At 43.1% G+C, this 26,939-nt stretch overlaps 1 protein-coding gene across 1 annotated transcript; it reads left to right on the forward strand.

Annotated features, from left to right (window-relative positions):
* The first annotated feature begins 13 nt into the window (after nucleotides 1–13).
* On the forward strand, nucleotides 14–26,576 carry OIT3 (oncoprotein induced transcript 3). Its single transcript, XM_032765886.2, has 9 exons — nucleotides 14–77; nucleotides 3,762–4,136; nucleotides 6,411–6,521; nucleotides 10,228–10,350; nucleotides 12,495–12,617; nucleotides 17,019–17,179; nucleotides 19,417–19,832; nucleotides 24,315–24,414; nucleotides 26,343–26,576. Exons 1-9 carry the CDS (start codon nucleotides 14–16, stop codon nucleotides 26,523–26,525), a joined length of 1,656 nt encoding a protein of 551 aa, XP_032621777.1. The 3' UTR covers nucleotides 26,526–26,576.
* Nucleotides 26,577–26,939: the final 363 nt, after the last annotated feature.

The following is a 26,939-nucleotide window of genomic DNA, read 5'->3' on the forward strand; positions in this document are numbered from 1 at the left end:
TTGGTTGAGTGGGATGTTCCAGTACTTGTTTTTCTCCTTCTGTATCTATGTCAAGTTACAGCCAATATCTTCAGTGGGTGAGTAACCACAAGTGGCGCTGCTTTTAGGAGTATGTGTGTGCATGGTATTTTTGGGTTTAAGTTGAGAGGCCTTGTGTGCCTTTTGGATAAAAGAATGGTAGATCCAGGAATCAGTATTCAAAGTATCTTGAGGAGTTTTACTGCCTCCTGTTCTACACAGAGAGTCCTAGAGTGTTTGGACGCTGCTTAAACAGGCAACATCTCCACTTATTTGTAGTTAAAAGCAGGGGAAATTTAATGTTCATTAATGGTGGTGACTCTCTTTAGGGTGGGCAGGTACTGTGCTAGTTGCTCACATGATCTAGCAATAAAGCTGAATTCAGAGAACTACAGTATCCCATTACTACTACTTCTCAGAGCAGAAACTGACACTTGCACAAAATGTACAGGATTGACCTTTCTCCAGATGTCAGACTCATGAATGCTTATTAGATTATGAGCTACGTAATTATATATGTTAAAGTGCACAAACAAAAATCAGTAGCATCAGTAAGGTTACAAATTGAAATGCTTAAATGAAAGTTAATGTTCTCCTAGCATTAAGTTGGCCGTGCTATTTCCAAAAAGCACTCAACAAAGCTAATGGAAACGGAGGTTTGAAGGAGTGAGGGTGAAAATGAAATGTAAAAATATTGCAGTTTTGATTTTAAAAAATTGAAATACTTTTTCACATCTTTTGTGAAAAAAAAATTAAATTTCCTTCCCAAAAAACCAAAAAATTTTCCACTAGCTTCAGTGTCAGAAAGAACCCTTTGGCATTAGCACTGTGCCTGCTGAGGCAGTAGCTGCAGGGTCTTGCAGCTGTTCTTCTGCAAATAGCTGTATTAGTCTTCAGCGTTCTACGGGCTAAGGAATATTTTAGTCACTATTGTCCTCTCCTGCCTGAAACTGCCCACAGTCTGGGTGGGGGGTGTTCTTTCGCTTGAACTGCTTCCTCAGTCTGGAGTTCCCCCTTCTCTCCCTCCAAGTCCCTGCATTGTTCCATTCTCTAAACCTTGCCTTTAAAACCTTTCTTACCTCTTTAGCTAATGATGAGCTCTCTGTGGCAAGTGTTTTCTTAGCCCATCTATGAAAGAGACTATTTAGAAGCTAATTGCATTGTATGTAACTTCAGTGCTGCTAAGTTGGGAAGTGGACAGGGAATTCCTCGCTTTGCCACCTTTTTGTTGCCAGCACAGAGTTTTTAATCTTGGATAGTAATCCATCCTAAACCCCAAATAAGAAAGTCATTGAAACTAAAGCATTGAGGAGAAAGGCCAGGTAAGTGTCAAAGAGGCTATTTCAGTTATATCTGTTCTGGATACAGGAATAGCCTAGTTTCTCCATGAAATGAGTTCATCCTGCTAGTAAGAAAACAAGGATTGAGACACCTTAAATAAGTGGGGTCCAAGTCTCTTCTTGTTTGGGAGGTAAAATAATCTCTTTGGGAATACTGGCTTTAAAAGGGTGGCATCTCTGGAAAAAAGAAAATGCATAGTGAGTTTCTTCAGAGATCTGAGATTCCTGATGAGGGCTTCCCTTTGCAGTCCTTGTCAGGGCTAAGGAACACACATGATATAGCAAGTTTTCTGTTAGTTCTACTCATCACTTTAAAACAATGGTACCAAAGCTTCTTTAAAAGTTATCCTCCATGATCCAAGCCTGATATCCTACAGCTTCCTCTCATAGCTTTGCTGCCCTCTAATGGCTCCTGCAGCTGGGTGTTGGGTTTTTTTCTGTTATATTGAACTCAAAGCCAAATGAGACAAGTCTGTGATTGCAGATGGTGTAAGGATGTTTAGTGAGAGATTCCTTTACGAGTCTTGTATTATAGGAAGGTGCAAGATAACATTTTAGTGAAGGAAACAGGTATTTACAGAGGATACAGGTAAATTAGACAATCTTTAAACCATTTCTCAAAGCACTTATAGTTCTCATTTCAGAGCAAGTGAAGCAATAATAAGTACTGTACAAAGTATCTAGAACATTTTATTAAAAACAATAGTTGATTTTGAATGGCCTCTTTCATATAAACTGCATCATGCCATTCTTTAGAACTAAGTTAAATAATAAATAGCAGAGAGAGAGAGTACAGAATGTATGGAATAGCTATATTAAAGAGAGAGAGACCATGTATTCTACTTGGCTGGGATGTACTTAATCAGAATGACTGGCTTTATTAGTCTAGTGCTACTGAAGGTAATGAATTCTCCTTAGTCAGGAAAATATTAGCATGTATTCTGCTTACAGAGGACAAATTGAGTCATGGTTAGTGGTACTTAACCAGGTGTTAATATATTGTGAAAATGCAAGTTCCAATCTTTTAGTCTAGAAACAGACTAAATACAGGAAAGATGAAAATGCACAAGTATTTTTGTGTTTTCAATGGTACAGTATTCTTCCATTTTAGATATTTTGCACACACACATCTCCCACTGAAGTCAGTAGATGCTGGTTTTCAGCGTGTCCCAATTCAGAGCACTCCATTCGGTAGGTTTTGAGGTGACATATGAAGAGAGGTGATAGGAAGGCTGTTTCAGATGGCAGCTGAAGATGGTCAGACCAACCATAATGAATGTTTTGAGTCAAAAGAGGGATAGTGTTAAAGGGAAGGAGGGATAGTGTGGACAAGTTTCTTGGGGTAGGCTGGGGCAAGTCCACGTGGGTCTTCAAATGCCAGAGACTTGAGCTTTTCCTTGTGTAGTAATTTACGCTAGGCAAAGTGGGTGTAAAACCCTAGCAAGTCAGCATGGTAACCCTTTGCACCCACTTTGCACTGGCGTACAGTGCAAGGCTACACAAGGGGCAGGGTGATGGAAAGCTAAATCTAAGGACAGTAGTTTGAACTGCCTGAGGGGGGTTTACAGTTATATTGGATTCTAATGACTCTTGTGTAGGTTCTGGGCCAGATCCATAGGCAAGGTAACAGGCAGATATTTTCCATTTGTAGAACTGTAACATGAATATGTTCACCACCTATCTATTGTTTGCATTCTAACAGCTACTTCTAGTGATGATTTCTGACTTCTGTCCATAGAAAACTAGTACTCGACAAAAAGTGAACTGTGCTATTGTTGAATGCTTTTCATGAATTTTATAAATGCTTCAAAATCCACTTGGAATTCGATCCTCCTCCTTCTGAAGTCTGGGGGAGAATTAGAATCAACTCCAATGGGTCAGACACTTATGTGGCCCCAGCAAGTGGATGAATGCCAAAGAACTGATGCTATGCAAGGCATTTCAATTATGCTTAAATAAGGGATTCATGGGGTGTCTGATCCACTTAAATCATCCACATGATGTTCCCTGCAAGCTTAGTCACCAGTCAGAACTTGAATTTCCACATCACTTCATTCTGCTTTGCTCGAGGTACCCATTATACAGTAGTTACTCTGCAAGTCATTCTTACTGTCATATAGTGTTTTAAGTGCTCGAATGTTCCTTTACGTTGCTTGTTTTTAAAGGAATTAATTAAGTTGAACTTTAAGAATACTTCATTCCTCTGAGCTTCTGATAAATGGACAATCACTTTTCCAGCATCATTCTGTGTTTCTGGGATCTCTGTCCATTAAGAAGATTCTGCTATATCAGGAACGGAAAAATAAAATTTGAAATTATTTTCTGGTTTCTACAGTTACCAGTCAGTAAACATAGTTTGATTATCACTGGTTTCTCCCTCTTCTCTCTTATCATATGACTCAGCCCTGGACCCTTGCTCTGCCTATATCAGCCTGAATGAGCCTTGGAGGAACACTGATCACCAGATAAATGGTTCCCGTGACCAGCCTACATGCGATAGCCACATTGATGGGGAGTGGTACCGCTTCACTGGCATGGCTGGTGATGCCATGCCTACCTTCTGCATCCCAGAGAACCACTGCGGGACGCATGCCCCCATCTGGCTAAATGGCAGCCACCCTAGGGAGTTGGATGGCATTGTCCAAAGACAAGCCTGTGCGAGTTTTAAGGGGAACTGCTGCCTCTGGAACACTACGATTGATGTTAAGGCATGTCCCGGCGGGTATTATGTCTACCGCTTAACCAAGCCTAGTGTCTGCTTCCATGTGTACTGTGGGCGTAAGTAACCATGAGAGTCCTTTCTTTTCTTTGACAATCTCTTTATTTTTTTCTGTGATTCTCTGAGTGACAACTGTGTTGGGGATTTCCCCTCTCTGGTAGTTAGTTCCTCACTCCCACCCCTTGCCTTGAGGTGGGGAATCCTACTGATGTTGGAGAGGCAGGAATGCCCCCAGAAATCACTCCAACCCAGCAAACAGTCCAAGTGCCACTCCAGCATTAGCCTCTTAGTCACAGCACTGCAGTACAGTGCCAGCCCACAGTGGCCATGCAAGACAGGCTGCTCCCTGTGTCTTTCCCCAAGCCCTGAGCTCAGACTCTAGGTAGGAAATCCTCTGTGGCCTGTATCAGAGGGGTAGCCGTGTTAGTCTGGATCTGTAAAAGCACAGGATTCTTTGCTGCTCTATGGCCTGTGTTATACAGAAGGTGATCGATTAGATCACAGTGGTCCCTTCTGGTCTATAGACAAGATGATCATAGTGGTCTGTTCTGGCCTCAGAATCTGTGAATGGTATTTCCATCCTCCAGCAGGCGGAGAGCTGGCAGCAGAAACCATGGGTAGGGCTTCTTGCCAGCTCTCAAGTAAAGGAGGGTTCTGGGGCCAGAGGGCTTGGCCTTTCACACTGTTGATATCTGAAGGGAGAACTCCACAATGACAATGCTGCAGAACAGTTGAAAAGTGGAGGAGTTCCCTTGTGCCTAGAAATTAGGTATCCTCAAGAGAACAAGGAAAGCCCAGGCTATGAAAACAGCACTAGTCCAGCTCCTATGACTAGGGCCCTAACAAATTCACAGCCATGAAAAACGCATCAAGGACGGTGAAATCTGGTCTCCAGGGTGAATTCTGACCTTTTGTATACTATACTATACAGACTTCACAGGGGAGACCAGCGTTTCTCAAACTGGGAGTCCCAACCCAAAAGAGGGTTGCAGGGTGTGTTTGTGTGTGTTGCAAGGTTATTGTAGGAGGAACATGGTATTGCCACCCTTACTTCTGTGCTACCTTCAGAGCTGGCCGGAAAGTGGCAGCTGCTGGCCAGGCGCCCAGTTCTGAAGGCAGCACCATCAGCAGCAATGCAGAAGCCTGGGTGGCAATGGGCAGCTGGAGAGTGGTGGCTGCTGTCCGAGGGCCCAGCTCTAAAGGCAGCAGCACAGAAGTAAGGGTAGCAATACCATATCATGCCATCCTTACTTCTGCACTACTCCTGACAGTGGTGCTGCTTTCAGAGCTGGGCTCCCAGCCAACAGCTGCCACTCTCTGGCTGCCCAGCTCTGAAGGCAGTGCCGCTGCCAGCAGCAGTGCAGAAGTAAGGATGGCAATACCATGACAACCTCTACAATAATCTTGCAACACCCACTCCCCACTACTCGCTTTTGAATCGGGACCCCTACAGTTACACCACCATGAAATTTCAGATTTAAATATCTGAAATCATGAAATTTATGATTTTTTAAATCCAATGACCATGAAATTGACCAAAATGAACCATGAATTTGGTAGGGTCCTACCTATGACTTTCACAGAACTGGGCTGAGGTCTGAGTTGACAACAGAATCCAGAAATCTCCATGATTTGGGGTGAGTTCCAGATTCTGTGGGACACTTTCAACTATTTAATTATAACTTTAAAAAGTCTCTGTTTTCCCCATGTAATCAAACCCATAAACCTACTAGTTCTTCAGTCATCCACAAAGTCTTCCAGGAAAAACAAAGAGATTTGGGACCTGAATTTTTTATATAAATACATAAACCGAAAACAGGAAAACCTCCTTTGGCCTAGAAGATGTCTTTATACCTGTGAGAGAAGATGTCTGATTTCTTTTCTTCTTGCATAAAAAACTTGTCAGACTGATGCAGCATAAACTGTAGGCTTGTTTATATTAGAAAAGTTGCAACTGTTTCACTAAATAAGTTTTAAATCTGTCTAGTTAAACTAGTGCCAACCTCTAATGTAGACGTACTTAAAATGATTTAACCCTCAGTTAAATCGGTTTAGATTGTGTCTGTAAATTACCAAAACTAGATTTGCATTGGTAAATTAAGATAGTCCAAATTAAATGAGTTTTAAACCAGTTTAAATATCTCTCCATTAGTCTGCACTAGATTAAACAGATCAATTCAAAATCAATTTAATTAGACCAGTGTTTTTCTAATGTAGGCCAGGCTTGTAATTTATCAGCTTAGCTGAGGGCATGAAACTCGTAGTACTAATGGTAGAACTAGTTGTCTAGATTCTCAGTACTCTAGATGAACAGTGCTCTTGTCATTCTATAGATTTCTATGATATCTGTGATGTGGTGGATTGCCATGGCTCCTGCTTGGATACCGGAGACTGCATGTGTTCCTTGGGGACAACACTGGGACCTGATGGACAGACCTGCCTTGGTAAGGGCAGAAACAGAGGGGCATAGGAAATGTGAGGAGAAACCAGCTGGAGAAAGGGACTAAACAAGTTATTGATGTTTTCTTTCTGTTCTTTTAGTTATTCATCTCCCAGTTAATTGCTTTTAAAAAAAGGTGGAGAGACAGATATGTTTGGGACTAACTTTACCCCTTGTTGCTTGTAACAAGTCCACATTGTTTTCAGGTCAGTGATCTCATCTTTGGAGTTTTCCACCATTGACTCAGCACCTAACTGACCATTATCCTGGTGTCCCTGAGGCCATATAATTACTGAGGGTGAATTTGTGTTCTGTGTGAACCAGCCATTGGTTTAATGAAGATCTAATCAGAGGGCACCACTTTGCTGTCAGTGGTGATTTGCTTTGGAAGGTCACTGCTCATTCATATTCAACAATAGGTTCATAGTCTGTCATGAGATGCTTTTCCTTCATGGTTCTGTGGGATTCCTCAGTCCTCCAAACAGTTACATTCACTGTCACAGTGCTACATGCTAAGATTGGTGATGCTGACAATCGCCCTGTCATTGCAGGGCCTTATCCAGGGCTTCGAACTCAGTATCTTCATATCACCTGTTGGATTTTTAAATTTCTGTCTCTGCAAATGTAGTTGGAGGCAGAGAGACTATGCTTGATAATCTGTGACCAAGAGGTAAGAGTTCCCGGACTTAGGTGGCCTGAGGCTGGTGCTTTTTCAGTGGAGGGGCCTCGCCTGGGAACTTCCTTCCTCTTCTGGCCCACCAGAACCTGAGTCTGTTGGCCTTCAGGACTAGTGGTGAGATCTGTCTCTGCTCCCAGGCTTTTTCATTATGGTCTGATTATGGTGGAGAAGGGATTAGGTATAATGGTGGATGTGAGAGTTGAATGATGAATGAGTCTTTTCCAATATTGTCATTAGTCTGCAAAATATATATGGATTTTTATCTTTTTAATATTTCTTGTGTCCATAGATTATGTGGTGTGTACTTGTCAATTAAAGCTTAAATCCGTGGTAAATACCTGGTGGTAAAAGATTGATCAAATAGCTAGTGTTTTCTTTTGACCTTCACACTGTCAAACAGAGGTGTTATTTTTTCCCACTGAATTTAGCACTGCAGAAAAGTGCTGGACTGACAGCCCTGCAGACTGATTCCCTTTATATGTCCACAGAACAGCAGTGCAGATTTCCCCAAATTTAAAGTCTTGCCACTATGCTTTCAATCCGAAGCTGTGGGAGATCAGCTCTATAGAGGAGAGAACCATTGGTTTCTTTGCTGACACTGACAATTGTCAGAGTGAGTTTTGCATTGTAAATATCTTTCACTCCTGAACTGAGGCCATCAGGCCATTTCACTTAAGTCACTGAACAGTCAGAAGATGGTAATAACTTCATCCCTGCTGACATGGGCTGGAGTTCACCAGTGACCTCAAAGTGAAAGTCTGTGTACCCCCATTACTAATCCCATGAGCCATTGAGGTCTCTGACATGAACTGCATGTGATTCCTCAAGTGTGTAATAAGCATTTGGGAGCAGATATTTAAGCCACAAAGATGCCTTCTCAGAGATGTATTTCTAGCGCTAAAGAACAGAAGGAAATATACAACAAATATATGCACAATTTGATTTCACACACAGTTTTTGCTGAGGAGTCTTAGTATTCCTGTCCCTGTTGCAGGATTGACTCTGCTGCCTTTACCTCCTGCATTACTTTACTTTACTTTTTCTTCATTTAATTAAAAACATTTATTGGACCTAATCATGCAAGCCATCTGTGTGAGAACTCTCATTGACTTGCAGGATTGGGCCCATTCACTGATGAGTCTCCCATGACAATGGCAAAAATGGAAATCCCAACTCACTGATTTCTCATCCTTGCCTAAAAATTTTGGAATTTAACATTCTGCCAAGGACAGCAACGAATGTGGATCTATGGGCAGGGCTGTCTAGGATTTCCATACCACACTTCCTCTGCATGATAACCAGATGCCACAACCATCTCTCAGCAGTAATATTTGCAGTTGTTCTGCCTGCAGTCTTCAAAGCCATATGACTCATTCATCTTTCTAATAAATATCCTTTGATGTGATTGTGTTCAAAATAAATTTGAACTTAATCAGTCTGGCCTTAATACTAAAATTACCCATATCTGTTTTCTCATTGAGGATATTCCCTCTTCTCCAGTCACTTGTGGGCTGGGAATGCAGCTCCACAACTAAACAGCAGCATTTGGGAATTCTGTCTAGCGCTGAACTAGACTGACTTATGCAATACACTACAGATGTTATATAATGTTGAATCCCAGTTCTGAACTGCTGATCCTGCAATTCTTTTCAGTTTTCTTAAATTAAATACATTCACCTGCAAACTAAATTATGAATTTGAGTTAGGATTTAGGCTTCCTGCCATAGACCAACCTATCCTAGTGGGTTAATAATACTATTTACACACTCACTTTTCACCTCTTGGAGACCTTGAGTCAATCCCAGATTGTCATAGCTGAAATTACTGTCTCTCAACCTCATCACCTAAGTGACACTTGTCTTCATAAAATCACCATGTTGATCATCTCTGCTTTGATAAGCAGAACTAGAATACCAGCAAGACAGGATTAAAGTCTGTGGGCAGAATTTTGTGGAATTACAAGATTAGATTTATAGAGTCTCTGGCTGGATAACGTTGAAGGTGTACAGCCTTTAGTAGAGCCATTGAAATAACTCAGCACAGACTTTTCCTGCTTTACATCTGTCTCTAGCCAGCCCAATCATCCCTCATTTTCATAAGCACTAAATTTCAACCCAAAGCATTAAAAAAAAAAAAGAGAAATTGATCAACATGCCTTATCTCTACAAAAAGCAATATCTCTGTGCCTCCTAAATTCACTCAACGTTTCCCTTCAAGGGTAAAGAATGGGTTGCAGCTTATTCCTTAAGCTAAGAACATCAAGCTTGTATCACTTGTGGAATCAGATTATGGCACCAGTTACAAACTGTTTGTGTGGGGCACATGAGGACTAGTATTACCTAAAAGAACTCATCTCTGTACTGTCTCTTAAAACTACATTTTCCTTATTTTTAGCTTCTGTCAGCTAGTAAATAATAACTAGCAAGCTATGTGGAGAAAATCCAAGCTTGACTGACTGATAACTTTGTCATTTTACCTGGACTTGGAAAAATTGTCACACACACCCCTTTCATGTATTCATTGCATGCAGGCAAAGAGTAAATTAAGTTTAAAGAACCAGGATTCCCTATGAAGAGTGAGTCCTTCGGGTCAAAAGGGAAGAGAAACTACAGGCTTCAGGGGTAGTTGTAAAATGGGAAAAATTAGGAGGAATTCTTGGGTCTCAGCCAAGGGATTCAAAGGTAACCTTTACCTTTTCCATCCCCTCTCAAATAATTAACACGTACACTATGGGGAAGTTGCGTACTGTCATCCTCCCCGTGAAACAGTTTCTGTGTACATGTCACTGTTTGTGACCTGTCTTTCCTTCATATTCAGCCTTCTTCCTAAGGCAGACTCAGAGTAGAAGAGGTGGTGGCTGCAGTCAGTGGTTATGATCCCTGTTATGTGACAGGGGTATTGATTCCTAGACCTAGCTCGTGTGAGTTAGGCTAGAAAATAAAGTCCAATTTCTTACCAGCAGCTCTGTTCATCAGACCCATTTTACAGACTGTGTTGCAAAATTGTGTATTACAGTATTTGCTTCCTGCAGATGAGAATGAATGTGAACACGATAATGGAGGTTGCAGTGAGTTTTGTGTGAATCTGAAGAACTCCTATCGCTGTGAATGTGGAATCGGGCGCACGCTGGGAAAGGATGGTAAAACCTGTGAAGGTGAGTTAAAAGGCAAAGGGATGAAGGCACCTGCATGGAATTACAGCTCTGAATTGCACCTTTTACAGTCCTACTTCCATAAAGTTACATCAATCATTACATTATTTCCTGCATAAATATTATCCCACAGTATTTGGTCAGTCATGGTATTTTTCAGCTGGTGTGAAATTCACTTGTGTTACTGTTGTACTTGCCAATAATTTTGCTCCTGAAACACTTAGTAGAGAGTGGTGAAGAGGCTCCTTCCCACTCCTCCGGTATTGTTTCCAATAAAAACATACATTTGTATTTGTTAACACCATTTTTTATTCGTTGTTAGCAGACATAAGTGGCTTTTAAGGAAGGATGGAGATAACCTTGAAACATGACTTGAGTGCAAATCATGTAGTGATGGGTCCTTACCATCACAGCTGTCAGCTACTCTGTGCATAACTCCTCTGATCACCCCATACAATGACGAAGGAATGGGAACAAAATGATGAGGCATGGGACAGGGCAATAGGGACACGTGTAGGGGATGAGCAGGATTTTGTATTGCCATAATCTGGCAAAAAGTGAAATAGGGATGGGATTGGTAGATGGGAAAATATCAGTTAGTCCCAGTTATAGTTGAGAGTTGTGGGGTTTTTTGGGTTGTTTTTTTTACTCTGTTGAAGCTTCCTCTACAATCCTAAACTTCGCTCACAGTTGTAGAGAGTAGTTGTATGTGTGCTGGAACAATTAGCAGAGAAATAGATAGATACTAAGTATGTTGTTGTTGTGATTCAGAATTAACACTGTTGAGATGTGTGAGGAATACTTCATCTCTCTCTTGGAGGTACTGGCTAATTTGTGCCCTCAGTTCATCCATTAAACTGCATTAAAATCAGTGGGATTGTACAGATGTAAACTGAGATAAGCCCTCATCAGGCACACTTTGTTTGCAAACACACATGTTCTAAGCTGTTTTTGCGTGAATGCTTTAGTTCTACAGACCCACCAGACAAATAGTAGAAAAATGCACTACTTACTATAGGTTCAGTAGGACCCTTCTTTTCTAAAGACTAAAAAAAATCCAATACAGTGCATGTTTTACACCTTTTAGAATGTAATTAAACCACATTTTTAGTGAGCAAACAAGGGAAAATTTCATTAGCTTCTACTAATGCCCTGTTAAACTCAGAGTAATAGCAAACGTGAAATCTGATAAACTGGAGTGACTGTTAACAGTACAAATGCTTTTTTTTTTTTTTTGGTTTCCACAAAATTTTCTTGAAGTAAAATCTCACCCAGTTCTTACTGCCAAAGCTCTAAACTAGTCAAAATGCTCTTCATATGGCCAGAAATATACTCTGCAAGCTGAATAATTGACATTTAGTGTTTCTTTCTATAGGACAAGCATAAAATTAAAGAATTAAAGTGAGCTGAAGGTTGATTAAGGAAATATGTATGTGTGGTAAAGAGAGACCCTGCCTAGCAAGTAGAAGGGAAAGCCTTGGAAATAGTAAGTGGTAAGGCCAGAAGGAATAAAGTAGGGAGCATGTCTGGATCAAAGAATAACTAATCAGATAAGGGGAAGTTTCTAAAAAGAAGACTTCTAACCAGTTGGGGTGACTGCAGATGGTTTTAAATCAAAGGGAATCTGTCTTAAAATGAGCTAACACAGCCCACCCCACACACCAATGTTCAAGCCTGTGTGAACCCAGGTATAATGGGAAAACTGTTGGACATCAAAAAGGAGGGGAGAAATGGCCTTGGGAAGAAAGGTGATTGTAAATCTTATCTGGATTAAGACTGTATATAAGGGTGAATTGTCTCAAACCGTGTTTTAGCTAAAGTCAGTAATTGGCGCTGACATCCTTGTTTGTTAAAGGGTATAAAAAGTTTATTGCTAATACCTGCCTGAACACGTTGGAGTCAACCAACATTGGTCTGAGCACCTTTGGGTTTGGTCATTTATAAGCATCTTGATCAAATGCTTATAAATGTTTTGTTACTGTTTGGATGTAGTAAATGGCTTGTTATTTAGGCTTTTTTAGGCATATTTAGAGGAACTGCATAAGACTTTGGATTTAATACAGGAATTTATGGTTAAATTGGTGTTTGGTGATTTCCCATGTTAATATTTCAAACATTATTAATAATTCCAACACTTTGTCTCTTAGAAATTGAAGGTTGCCACAATAACAATGGAGGCTGCAGCCATACCTGTATTGCAGTGGAGGACACATACCAGTGTGAGTGCCCAAGGGGGCTTGTTCTGTCAGAGGACAACCACAGCTGCCAAGGTAGGGCAATAAAGATCACTTGCTAGAGAGCCAGCCCAGGGCAATGTAGATAAAATAGGGAGGCACCCTTAGATCTTTAATCCATTGGAGCTAAAGTGCATCTTGAAGGGGACACTCTTAGGCTCTTGGATGATGTAGAAGAGTCACCAGTGCTCATGATGCCTCTGCTCATCCACCCTCACCAGCTGGAGAACATGTGTTGTGGGGTCAAGTATTTAGCATGAAGGCAGGTTGGGGGTTTAAAGGAGTAAATGGTGCCTCTTGTGAGATTACTATTTTACAATGGGGCCAATTAGTGTCAGATGTTAAGGGTATTTTGTGGAGGAATTCAGCATTTTAAAGAACAAGCAATCTTACTTTATTAAATTCAATCAAATGTATGGTCACATACAGTAGTTTATGGTGTAAAGCAGATATTTAACAGAACCTTTCTATAACTGCAGAAATACAAACTTTTATTACCTCTAATCAAGTTTATGGTGATGTAATGAACTGTGGAAGACGTGCACAGAAACCTGAAGCAGTTTGTCTGTATCATATCAATAGTTCTACATGTAGCAGTCTGTTTCAGTGTAATTCATAGTATTGTATCATCTGCAATTTTTTAAAAAAGGGAGTTGAGTCAAAGAAGTGTTTATAATTTTTAAAGTAATTTTCTCCTCCCATTTATTCCTGCTACAGTTTGAAATTGAAATGTTTTTTTCCTCCTGGACATACACAAACCCGATGTACAACTAGGGACAGCTATTTTAATAATTTAACATTTATTTGTATTGTGGTAGCCTCTAGGAGACCCAGTCATGGACCCCTATTGTGCTAGGTGCTATACAAAAAAAATGGCCCTAGCCCCCAAAGAATTTATGTTCTAACTACAACAGAGAAAAACGGACAGACTAGGGGAGCATACGGAAACAGGGAGACAATATTGATCATCATGATAGGCCATAGTCTTGGGCTAAATTCCTTGTAAGCTGTGTGGCCGTGCAGCAGCCTATTTAGCACTGTGCAGGCGCTCAGGGAACCCACCCAGGGACCTGCTGTGCCCCTCCCCGTGCCCCAACCTAGCCTGATCCCCAGCTGGCCGGGGAAGGCAAGTCCAGGCCAGGGGAGGGGTGCCCTGTCAGGTCCAGCCATGGCAGAGTTGGGGTTGGGGGAGGGGCACTGCAGACGTGGCAAGTACGGGCCGCCTTTCCCTTGGCCCCAACCTAGCCTGGCCCCCAACTGGCTGGGGGAGGGGTGGCCCTTACCTGCTGGAGTGCCCCTCTCCTGGATCCAATTTTGTCACGTCCCAGCCCTGCCGGGGCACCCCTACCCTGGCCAGAACCCATCCCTGGCCCGGACTTGACAGGGCCGGAGGAGGAACACCTATCCTGCAGCTCCAGCCCCGGAGCTGCTGCAGTGGGGAGAGCCACCTCTTCCCCCAGCCCAGGTAGTGGTGTGGGGAAAGAGAGAGCTGGGGGAGTCCTCTCTCACTGCCATAACTCCGGAACACCCTCTTGCACCCCAAACCCTTCATCTCCCCCATCCCAGAGCCTGCACTCCCGGTCAGAGCCCTCATCCCCAGCCCCATCTCAGAGCCCACAGCCCCAGCCAGAACCCTGCACCTCAACCCTCTGCCACAGCCCTGAGCCCCTCATCCCTGGCCCCATCCCAGAGCCCACACCCCAGCCAGCACCCTCACACCCCTGCACCCCAACCCTCTGCCCCAGCCCTGAGCCCTCTCCCACATGCCAAACCCACGTGAATTTTGTAATTTGCACCAATATGAAGGTGATGGGACACAGTGCTGCCAGCATTGTAAGCAGTATGTGGATTAGACCTCCTGTGAGCTGAATTAGATGACTCAAGTGCTTCAAACACCAGCAGCTCATCTACTTTAGGGCTCAAGATTTGTTAATGTTGGTGAAATTGAACCAGTACTGTCAATACTGGGACAGTTTTTTTTGAAAAATGTCTCCAATGTAGGCAAGGTTACATTCTTCCATTACTCTGCGGTTGCTTATCAGTAATGACTTCTTGGCGTTGCTGCTTTTTTTTTTTTTTTTTTTTTTTTTTTTTTTTTTTTGTCTTTTACCAGTGGGGGATGAGTTAATTTAGATCTAAAGCTGATTTATTGATAGTAGTGAAACCTGTTCTAGTTTTAAGTGTTCTCTGGATTCATGGATTCTCACTTAGTCTAGAATACACAGAAGCCTGCACAGCCCTAGCCCAGAACTCAGGTGGTAAGGATTTTCTTCTCCTCTCCACTTAGTATTTCAAGGTAACAGCATTAAAAAGTAAAGATGTGTCTAAACCAAAACACTGGATCCAAATGCTCCTGAACTTTGAAGAAATGCAACCTGGATCCAGACTCTCTTGCTCTGGCCTATCTCAGTTTAAAAGCATTTGGCTTTCTCATTTGTCAAAGGGTTAGTTGAAAATGTTAATAAAAGTCCTAAAGGAAGCCTGAGTTCATCACTTCTGCACAGTGTTAGCTTTCTGGAGACCTTGGAAATGGTTTCACAGTGTCCCTGTAGAATCTTGAAAATAAGATTTGTCCTTTGTTTTGTCCTGTGCTGTTTGATTATTGATTATTTCTCACCCTCTTGTCTTTCTAACAGAGCAGGAGCTCTGACATTTCCCTTTTATTTAATTCTGCCTCCCTCTTAGTGATGGCAGTTAGAGAGCACACGGCTCTGGGAACACTGCTTGTTATTTGGCACATCACACCAAAAATGATGGTTTTTAATAAAACTGTTGTTCTCTACAATGACTTGGTGAGTGTTAAAAATATTGCTGCTTGTACAGCATAAATGTTAACTCAGGGGAAAAAATTATACTTCAATGATGCTAGTTGTATCCCAGACCCAAGGAGCTTGGAATTAGAGAGGCAAACCTTGTGGAGTGGGAAGTGTTAAATTATTTTTCTGAGTTGCTTGAGTCTGCCAAATTAGTGAATTTGCAGAATGTTTTGTCCTGTAACTTAAAAATAAATAATTCCTAAATTCTCTATCTTTTCTAGCTAAGTGGGGAAATCTGGGCTATGCATAAGAAGCAGAAAGCCTCCCCTAAAATTAAGTGGGTTCCCTATGTATAAGGTGTACATATAGTATTTATTTTTTAATAAAAATATTTTCTCCTATGCACATTTCTTTTTAACAGTTTCTCTCTAGCCTGTTTTCACTCTGCTCCATCTCTGCTCATCTTTCCCCAGTTGCTCTTTAATAGAGTTCAAACTCAAAAATGTTCAGGTTGAATTTTTCAAATCCCGGATGTCCAAGTGGCTTGGCATGAGGAAGAATGAGTCTGCTAATCATTACCAAATGTATTACATTAAATATTGATTCTAATGGTCTTTCCAAACACATCCATTCTGGCTGGACATCTATACAGGATGAATTAAGCCCTCCCAAAGTCTTGTTATAACATGTTCTGGGACTTGTATACTATCTGAGATAGATTCTTCAAGGATGGCTCTGTTTGGGTTGTTACAAAATCCTTGCCAGTAACATGCAGGGGTCTTGCCAGGACATTACACTGTTAATGATATCATCCAGGCCTTGACTAAATAAGAGTAATTTGAAAAACAGTAATTAAGCTCCTCCCACAAAAACTTCAGTCTCTTCAATTCTGTCTTCTGGCGCTGGTCCAGCCAGGATGGAAATTGTTTCAATCGCTTGGTTCCAATGTGCCAAGTGGAGAATTTGGGGCGTAAACGTGGATTGGAACAGTGAGGAAGTTTGAGATGTGAACAGGACATAAAATGAAATGGGGAGGGAAAGAGCAAAACCTCGCCATATTCCACAATAACTTAAAACACTCTGAAATTAAAAGGGATGAGGAAGATAGTGTGATACGATGCTTTGGCTAAAATGCTTAGTGTTAGTCTGGAAAACAGTAGGGTAAAAATCACTTGTATTGAATAGTGATAACTGAACAAAAGGGCAAAGACCTCTACCAGATCCCAGCAATGCAGGAGATGCACATTAAATGCAGCTCTCAGACTCATGGGTACAGATTTGCCCCATGAAGAGGAAAAACTGCTCTTTGGAGCATCTAAAAAGCGGAAATATACAGTTCCCCTGTGTGGGCAGAGATATCAAAACAAACTGTTTGTAGGCCAGTAAAAGGCCATTTCAGGAAACACTGGAATGGGAGTGAAGGGCAGCCTGGGCACAAATAGGACATGTACTCTCCCCTGCATTCCCAGTAATTAGGGTTACCAGAGAGCAACTGTGAAAAAAACAGGACAGGGGATGGGGGGGCAATAGGCACCTATATAAGAAAAAGTCCCAAAAATGGGAGTGTCCCATTAAAAACAGGACATCTGGTCACTCTACCAGTAATAGTATGCAGAGGCCTTCTCTACCTCACTTGGCAGATTTGCTGCGCTGATCATTGTGCTGGGGGGTTTTCTTGCAGTTCCAGTGCTGTGCAAGTCCACCTCCATTGAGGTGAGCATCCCCAAGGATCTGGTTGGAGGGCTGGATCTTTCTCTCAGCAATGCTTCCTGCAAAGGAGTATCCAATGGCACTCATGTCAATATCAACTTCTCTTTGAAGTCCTGTGGCACCGTTGTAGATGTACGTATCCTCGTCATCATCATTCTCATTACGTGTGTATGAACTGGGGATAAGTGTAGGGTCAGCTAGGGCCCAATTCTCATTTACATGAGTAGCTGTACTGAGGTCACTAAGAGAACTGATATGGGGAAGTGCTGCAGGACTGAGCCCTCAGTAAATGTTAGTACCCTTCCCACTTTGGATGTGTCATGTGAGTCGTGAATCCAAACTCTTAACTGACTGAGCTGTGTGGGTATCCAGTTCAGCTGCGTTTCATAAAGTTTCTTATTGCACAGGTAGAACCTCTCTCAGACAGTCTGATCTCTAAGCTCCTAGTAGCCATTTTATAAGATGAATACCCAGAGGTGAAAGTAAGCCAGTACACCCTGGTACCACAGCCCCAGACCCTTTAAATAACCGCCGGAGCCCCGCCGCCGCCTCCCCAGGGCTCCGGCAGCAGGGCTCTGGGGACGAATTAAAGGGTTCAGGGCTCCAGTAGCCACTACCACCCCAGGCCCTTTAAATCATCCCTGAAGCCTCCCGGAGTCCTGGGGTAGCAGTGTCGGGGTTCAGGCGGCAATTTAAAGGGCCAGGGGCTCGGCCACTGCTACCGCCCAGGCCCTTTAACTTGCCGCTGCAGCACTGCCACCGCTACCCCAGGGGTCCAGCAGCAGGGCTCCAGGGTGGTAGTGGCAGCCGGAGCCCCAGGCCCTTTAAATCACCGCCTGAGCCCCCAGCTGATGCTGCTACCCTGGGGCTCCAGCAGCACGGCTCAGGTGGCGATTTAAAGAGCTCGGGGCTTCCACTGCTGCTACCTTCCGGGGCCCTTTAAATCACCACCCAAGCCCCACTGCTGGAGCACTGGGGTAGCGGCGGTGGGGCTCTGGCGGTGATTTAAAGGGCCAGGGGCTGCCCGGGGCTCCCAGCTGCTGCTACTGCAGCGGAGCCCTGGGCCTTTTAAAGCTCCTCCAGAGGCTGGGGCCCCCTCCAAGGGTGATTTAAAGTGCCTGGGGCTCCAAAGGCCCCGTCTCTTTCGGTAGAGGCCACACCTCTTCCGGTAGAGCCCCTCCCCCTCCTAAGGACTCCAGAGCACTAGTAAGTCCTTTAAGTTACTTTCACCTCTGTGAATTCCATGCATTTGTGGGAGACAAATACGGAAAGTACTGGCTATATGCATATCTTCTATGGAAACTTGAGTGTTTCTACACACTTCCTCTTAACTATTCACCCACCATATCATAGAAGGCCCCCACATGGCAGGTCTCATCCCTTTTCCAAGGAGGAATGGACTGAAGGATATTCCCTCTCTCTGGAGTCCGACTACCCTCTTTCCTTAGCACTTTCAGGTCAGGAGGAGAGGAACTGAAACAGGAATCAAGCTGCACATTAGGCTGTACTTCAACAATCACAGCAAAGAACATAAGGGATAAATTTCAGTTCAGAAAGAGCCTTTGAGGGCCCATCTTTCACAATATCTGTTTTTATTTGTGTGCACATATTTTTTGCTTGAAATAGTGGAGTAAGCAGGCATTTTCTAGGGATTGTAGCCACAAATTACTGTGTGGCAGCTGCAGTGAGAGAATCTTTTCCTGCTGCCATGCAAACAACCTCAGCCCAGGCCTAGAGGGGCCACCAAACTCTGCATGTGAAGGTTGGTTCCATCTCCCTTATTGGCTCAGTCCTAGTAATGTACATTTGGCAGTATCGAGGACTGAACTGAGACTACTAAATTCAGTTCAATTAGGGCCTCTGAGTGGGCTTGACCTTGGTCCTTGAGAGAGAGGCCAGTTTTTATGCTCTGTCACCCAGTAGCTGACTCGTTTGCAGAAATGCAGTCAGAAGGGAACACAGGAGGGGTGTCCCCATTACTGGCAACTTCTCAGGAGCCAGAGGGCTACACCTATCGCAGCGTGAATAGTGTAGCCGATTGCATGGCCTTGGCCTCCATCTGTAATACAGAGCTCCAGTCCATGGAGACTACATGTCCAAGCATAATGTTTCTATCCAAGTGCCTCACTGTAATCAGATAGTGTCCATGGGTCCTACTAGAGATATGGGTGACTGTGGCTGCAGCGTATCATTTTATTGGCTGCAGTTTGTTAGAGCAGGAATAGCAAGAGAAACCCAGTCTCTGGCTCTTGTGTCCAAAATCAAACAGATTTTAAAAAATAAAGGTCCTGTTTGATCCCTGGTGTTTCCAGTTGCTTCATGTTGTGATGATCTTCCTCCCCTTCCCACCTCCCATTGTTGTGCTGCAGGTAGTAAATGATAAAATCATTGCTACCAATATGGTGACCGGCTTGCCCAAGCAGACACCTGGCAGTAATGGGGACATCATCGTCCGCACCAGCAAGCTGCTGATCCCTGTGACCTGTGAGTTCCCCCGTCAGTACACCATCTCTGAGGGCTACGTCACCAACCTGAAGAACTCCCCTCTGGAAATCATGAGCCGCAACCGGGGTGTCTTCCCCTTTACCCTCGAGATCTTCAAAGACAAAGAGTTTGACGAGCCCTACAGGGATTCTCTCCCTACCCTCAAGCTTCGCGACTCGCTGTATTTTGGGATCGAGCCCATGGTGCACGTGAGTGGGCTAGAGACACTGGTAGAAAGCTGCTTCGCCACCCCCACCTCAAAGATAGATGAGATCCTGAAGTACTACTTAATTCAAGACGGGCAAGTGTCACAGTTCTACTTTCCTTGTTTGTCTGATATTTAACCCCAATACCATTTGCCATCTGGGTCACAGGGCACATAGAGGAAACAGAAAACACCATCACTCCTCCACAGACAGGAAAAATCTAGACTACTGGTCAGGACATGTTCAGAATAATTGCCAACAGCCATTGCTACCAATGCAAAACCACCCACATAGTAAAATGTCTGGAAAGACCAAAAGGAAGGCAGCATAAATAACTGTTGCATATTGTTGTTGCGTATCTGTCTCTGTAACATGGCTCCTGTAGAAGAACCATGTGGCCCTCTTTGTGTGCCAGCTGGTGACCAAACACTATAGCTTACTTAACCAGTGAGTTGAATCTCTCTGCTGTGACTGGATTTATTCTGTGCGCAGCTAAGCCTGTGGAACCAAATCTCTTTATATTCCATTAGCAGTCATTTTTACCTTATGAGCCAAAAGCTCCGCCATGACTGGAGCTTCTAGGAGCTTTGCTGAGCTCATTTCACATCTTACACCTGCCATCTAATGGTCTGTCTGGCTATCATTATAGACACAGTGGCCTACAGGTCACTTAATTATGGGAGCAATTTTCTGGCAATTGCCAGTGGGCCAAGTCCTCAGGGGAATGTTAATAAAAAGCTTAGAGCAGACCTCCGAGGTCTGTAAAGGGACATCTAATAATGATAGTGGCACAACAGGTTCCAAGTAGCTTTGCTGAGTGTTCTGATGTTTCATAAGATGGTCCCAGCTTTGACAGGATTGTCATATGTTCTGACACGTTTAGAATCACTTTAGTGTTAGCATGATGTTTGTCTCAGGATGTTTGCATCGTGGGTTGCCAATCAGAATGGCATTGCAACATCCTAATGTTGTAGGAAGGTTGTATGCAAAGTCCAGTAAAAGTAACATCCAGGATGCACACATTCAGCCACTAGTTCAGGGACTCTGGTAATTAGTTAAGTCTAATTTAGTGTCTGCCCATCAGCCTGCAAAGATAACAGTGGTTTATGCAATAACCTGGCTGCTGAAGAAATAAGTCATCCACAATGACAATTAATGAGGCAAAAGTTTCATAGGCTGATATTTTAAAAGTAGCCGGGAGGATTTGGGTTGGGTGTTTTTTTTTTGCTTTGTGTTTGTTTTTTACTTCAATCTGTCTAACTTTAATGAATTATTACTGCAGCAGTGTGTAGTGCTTCTCTCTCAATAACCAATGGTAAGCTACACGTTGGCTCTTGTACTCTGTGCTTGATGCATCAGTTGCACTTAAGTCACTTATGCACTTCTACTTCTGTGCTTTATGCACCAAATCATAATGGAATAACTTGTTTATCAGATCTCCTAGCAATGATTTAGGGCACTTGTATTCTTGGGGCTCCAAACATGCATTAATCACCAACACTTGAGAACATTACTGAAAATGGTCAGTATTGGGAAAAGGAGGAACATGAACTGAATGGAGAGAAAGGAGAATTGAATGGTGAGGTCTCAAATCCATTACAACGGCAGATTTGCACTTGACTATGATGGGTCCAGGGGGTTCCTCCTGTAAGCAGTCACTGGCATTTTCTCTTCATAGGAAGGAGGTACCAACAACCCCTCTGCTATTTTTATACTTTACAGGACAACAAAACTTTACAGAAAAGATATGAGATTAAGTGTGGTGGAACAGACACCATTCTGACTTCAGTCTGTATAGTCCTGTCAAGATTACTATTACCTATCAAATTACTCTGCATGGGCACACTGCAAACTGTTTTAGCTACTTTTGCATCAATTTAAAATGTAAACTTCATAGACTATACCAGTGATTAGCCCATGCTAAAAAATGCTCATTCTTGCTCAAAATAGTACTCAATCCAGCATCCCTTAATCTCCCCATACACAAAATCCTAAGGATAAAACACAAGCCTTTTAATGAGTTTAGCTAATTAACCACCATCAGGTCTGCAAGGCAACTGTGACTTAGAAATTCTTAAATAAAATACTGTATAAGGACTTGAAATATTTTTAGGGAGCATCCTTCCCTTACTTATTTTCCACCACCCCAAATCCCTCAGCTGACAAGTGCTGAATGTACTTTACTTTGGAGCCCACCATCTCACTTCTGAAAGGGGCTGTCTCCCTTCAGAGGCTGAGTGCAACCTGACAGAATCCTGGGGGATGAACTCAGACTCATGGGTGTTGGAACTAGGGTTCTGGGGGTGCTGTCACACTCCCTGGCTTGACATGGTTTCCATCATATATGGGGTTTATAGTTTGGTTCAATGGCTTTCAGCACCCCCCCTATAGAAATTGTTCCTCACCCCTTCTCAGACCCCTTGTGTGTTGCAGTACAACGTCCTGTCACTAGACCACCAGGGCAGCCCTAAACTTACATTTAAAGTATGTTTTTAGTATCCCTATTGTATGTGCCTCTGAAAAAGCAACAAGCTGGTTGTAGAGAAAACAAATATTATAGCTCTCCAGTGTGTATATTCAAGACCCTGTGGTTTAAAGTGGGTCCATTATAATCAAATCGTAGTCCAGGACTTTTCAGAGGGGCTTGTTTTAACCTAGCTCAAATATTTTAAGATGGTTCCAGTATAAATCTGTTAATAACACTCTTTAAAGGTGGCCCTTTCATTATTATCATATAAAGAAAAACCCTTTAAATTGGCTCCTTCATAGTCAATTAGGAGCTATGAGTTTAAAAGCCACCTTATAATAAACAATCCAATAGCATCTGATGTTTGTCCACCATGGGGACATCTGAATATTGCAGTTCTAGGAGTGGGCAGTTCAGATGGGCAGTTCTAGGAGTTCTAAACTCATATTGTAAACCAGACACTTAGACCATTTTTTGAGAACGGCCTGAAATAAAACATGTGATGAACTAAATAACACTGATTTTTATTAATTTGTATTTCTCTCTTTTCTTCATCCCTCCTCAGTTCGACAAACTGATCATTCCAACAGTTATATAGTGCAATGCATGCTATTGAATCCAGTTTATGCAGAACTCTACTAAAGAGAGCAACATTCTGCAGGCTGAGGAACCTAACTGGCTGACTATCCCAAAGGTTTTTAAATGAAAATTTCTGCGTAAACAAAGTTACTTATTTTTCTTTTTCTTAAATGAATACACTATACTGTGTAATCATTTTCAACAATTCATCAAATAGTTTACTGTGGCTGTCTGTTCAAAAGTCAGGCTATAGTATTTCAAGTTTTGTTCCTCTACCCTCCACCATTTCCATCACAACCTCTTTTATAACATGCAAAATCCACATTCCTAAGATTAGTTTGTGGAAGAGGACATGCTGTGTTGTAATGCAGTACAACAGCAGAGTAGAATTTGTGCCTTTTTAAATTGGCAGGGCATTGTAATAATCAACAAGAACTTCTATTAAATAAAAACCATTACATTTTTTTTGTTAGTTCTATATCTAGCTTTAAAGTGTTGGATAGTTCAGGCTCCAAATTTAAGTTCTGTAAAAACAATTAACCGTTCTCCTGTAGTGTTCATAGAAATGTAGGGCTGGAAGGGACCTCAAGAGGTCTTCTAGTCCAGACCCCAGTCTTGAGACAGGACCAAGTATGCTACACTGTCCCTGAGCAGTTTTTGTTTAACCTGTTCTTAAAAGCCTCCCATGACAGGGATAGGATTCCACGACCTCCCTGGGAAGCCTATTCCAGTACTTAACTATCCTTATAGTTAGAAAGGAATCTAACTTCAATCCCCCTTGCAACAGATTCAGCTTATTACTCCTTGTCCTGCCTTCAGTGGACGTGGAGAACAATTGATCACCATTCTTTTTGTAACAGCCCTTAACATATTTTAATACTGTTATCAGGTTCCTTTTCTGGCTTCCTGTGAACCCTAATACAAACGTATTGTCCTAGAGCATGAGATGCTGAATGTGAAATTGGCTAGACATGGAGAAGTTGATCAGTGTAGACTCACAGGCTATGCTGAAGAAATGCAAAAAGTAAACAAAAGTATAAATAGTGAAAAGTACATTAAATTTGAAAAATGCTTTGTTTTTAATGATCTAAGAAATTTTAGTAACATAGATAAGGACATTTTCTTTTAAATTAAATGATTTTTATCTTCTCAGTGTCCCTTTAATTATGACATATTTTTTTAAATAATTCAGCAAATATCTGAATCTGTACATCTTTACTGATCACTGCAGACTCTGGTGCCCAGAAAGGGGACCTGAGGATAAACTTGATTGCAATTCTCTGGCAGATGTTCTGGTTGTGGGTGTATGCAGCATTATTAGTTGTGTGCATTCTGCCAGTTCCTTTTGCTGCAGAGCTGTGCTGGCGATGCTATCAGTCACCACGGTTGTTTTTTGTCTTCATTCTTGAATGTTCTGCGGTGGCCAAGGACAAAGTAATATGGATGGTAACTAGATGACTAAATAGGTTGGAATACTTTTTTTTTCCACCTCTGTGAAAGCTATTAAACCTTCTCCCTCTCCTTTCTTCAGCTGTGTTTCTGATGACTCCGTGAAACAGTACACATCAAAGGATCATCTCACTAAGCACTTCCAGGTCCCTGTGTTCAAGTTTGTGGGTAAAGACAACAAGGTGAGCTCAAATCAAAATTACTTCTCAGGCAGACATTAAACCAGCCCCTAACTGGGTTGGGAGACTGTCCATGGGGGAGCGACTAGTGGGAGGGACACAAAGGGGGCACCAGCTAAAGGGGTACCCCCTCCACCCCACTCCCCATGTGACCCCCCCCATGTGACTCATCCCTGCCCCCAGCCCAGGGGCTCTGCATTCTCCCCATCCCCTCCTGATCCCATGTTTCCTGGCGGGGGGTAGGGAGAGTCTGCTCCAGTCCTCTCGGCATGTGTGGAGCCACACACTAATGCACTCTCACAGGCAGCCTGTTGGCCTGGGACACTGCCTGCTGTGGCATGCAGCAGCTGCACCTTTCCAGGCAGCCTCCAGCCATGCTGCCTGCCTGGCAAGCAGCATGGCCAGAGGCTGTCTGGGAGAGTGCAGCCACTGCATGCCGCACCAGGCAGCATGGCCAGAAGAGGAGAGGCTCTGGCCCTGCCCCTTCATCTCCCTGGGTGCCGGCCTTGCCCCACCCCAGCATTTTGGGGAGGGTCATGTGATCCTTTGCCCCCACCCCCCACAGGTCACCATTGCAGAGGGCTGATTCTTTGTGCGTGTAGCATTACAGTAATAGTAGAGAGTCAGGGATAGGAATTGCCATACCAGAACAGATTGATGGTCTGCCTAATTTAGCATGTTGTTTCCTTTAAGAGCAGGGGTTCTCAAACTGGGGGACTTCTCAGGGGGTCGTGAGATTATTACATGGGGGGTCTCAAACTGTCAATCTCTACCCCAAACCCCGCTTTTTCTCCAGCATTTATAATGGTGTTAAATATGTTAAAAAGTGTTTTTAATTCATAAAAGGGGGGTCACACTCAGAGACTTATGTCAAAGGGGTCACCACTAAAAAAGTTTGAGAGCCACTGTTTAAAAGCCTAGATCAGGTGCTTTTACAGGAAAGTAGGGGGGTCAGAGGAAGCCTTGACAGTTGTGCAATACTATGGCTCAATTTCTTCCTAACAGCGGAAAGCACTTAGCTTAGTCCTGAACCATGAAGATTCATAGCTCCTATAATTGTTGTCCTACCTAGTGAGGTATAACTGCAGATTCTGTTCTATCTTATTCTTGTGTCTACACCTGTTTGAATTTCATTAAGCTGTTCTTGGCAGTATCAGGTTCAAAATTTAACCTTATCTGCATGCACAAAAATGCAGGACGTCCTGCTCACTACTCAGAGGGACTTTACCATCCTCTCCTGTCATCTGGGGCACAGGGAGCTCCCGTTCCATCACTCCCTCTTCCTCGCTGTCTAGAAATTACAGCTACTACTCACATCCTCCTTCCATGGTCCCCCAGAGTCTCCGGTCCCCCCTCACTCTACACTGACCTGTTTGCCTTCCCTATCCCCTCACTGTCTTCTACTCCTCACATTTTCTCTCCCAGCTCATGCCACATTCCACTGCACTCTGTCCCTCTGCCTTATGCTCCCCTCAGTCCCCTGATTCCTCATAATTTCCTGTTGTTTCCTGACAAATTCTCCCTTATGTGTATTGCCCCTTCAGTTTCATTCCCAGCACCTCCATGTTCTCTTTCCCCTGCCTGCCCCTTACACAGTGATTAAAGGGGCCACCATCTTCTCTGAGCTCAATTAGGCTACAGGGTCACTGGTAACCAGCAGGGCAGCCATTTTTGCTGGGAGCAGCCTCATTTTCTCCTCTAAAGGTTAAAGGGACATGGCAGTGAGGGCGGCCTGTGGCTTCAGTCCCTTTAGTAATGGGAGATGGTGTCCATCTTGGAGAAGGACAATAGTTTGCAAGTTTGGGATGGACGATGGGAATCATTAAAAAAAAAATCACATAATATTATGAGAGCTGGCAACACTGCTTATGTGAAAGCCAGCCCCATGGTTCTTCACACTGCCAGCTCCCTGCCTTTTCATAATCCTGCAGGAAGTGTTCTTGCACTGCCGCATCCTTGTGTGTGGTGTGCTGGAGGAGAGGTCTCGCTGTGCCCAGGGGTGTCGGAGACGAATGCGCAGGTCAGCTGGGATGGAGGAAGAGGAGGAGGAAACCAATCACATGGCAAACCATATCCTGACAGGTGGCCCCATTAGAATCGACATGGATGAGTAGCACTCTCTCACCATCATAGTGTACTACCCAAGAACCTGCCCTCTCTCCCTGCGCATGGGTTTTGATGATGTGAAAAAAGTGTTTGGTAAAGCCCTGCATGAGCCTATTATCGTGTTTCATAATAGCCTGACAGTTACTTACTTTTGTGAAGCTATATTAGACACAAGAGGCAGCCCCTCCATATGTAATCTGATCAGCTGTGTAATACAGCTGTGCCTGCATTTCTGTCAATTAAAGGGAAACATTTCAGTTATAGGCCCAAAATGTTACCTGCCTTCGTTTTTCTGAACTGTTTGCAAACATCTCAATGTTTAAACACATTTTGAACCATGCTGCTAATGCTTTATTTTCCAAGGACAATACAAACAGTTCCAGGAGCACGACACACACACTGAACAACTCCTGTGATAAGGC

The sequence above is a fragment of the Chelonoidis abingdonii genome, chromosome 15, assembly GCF_003597395.2.
Source record: "Chelonoidis abingdonii isolate Lonesome George chromosome 15, CheloAbing_2.0, whole genome shotgun sequence".
NCBI classification, from domain to species: Eukaryota; Metazoa; Chordata; order Testudines; family Testudinidae; genus Chelonoidis; species Chelonoidis abingdonii.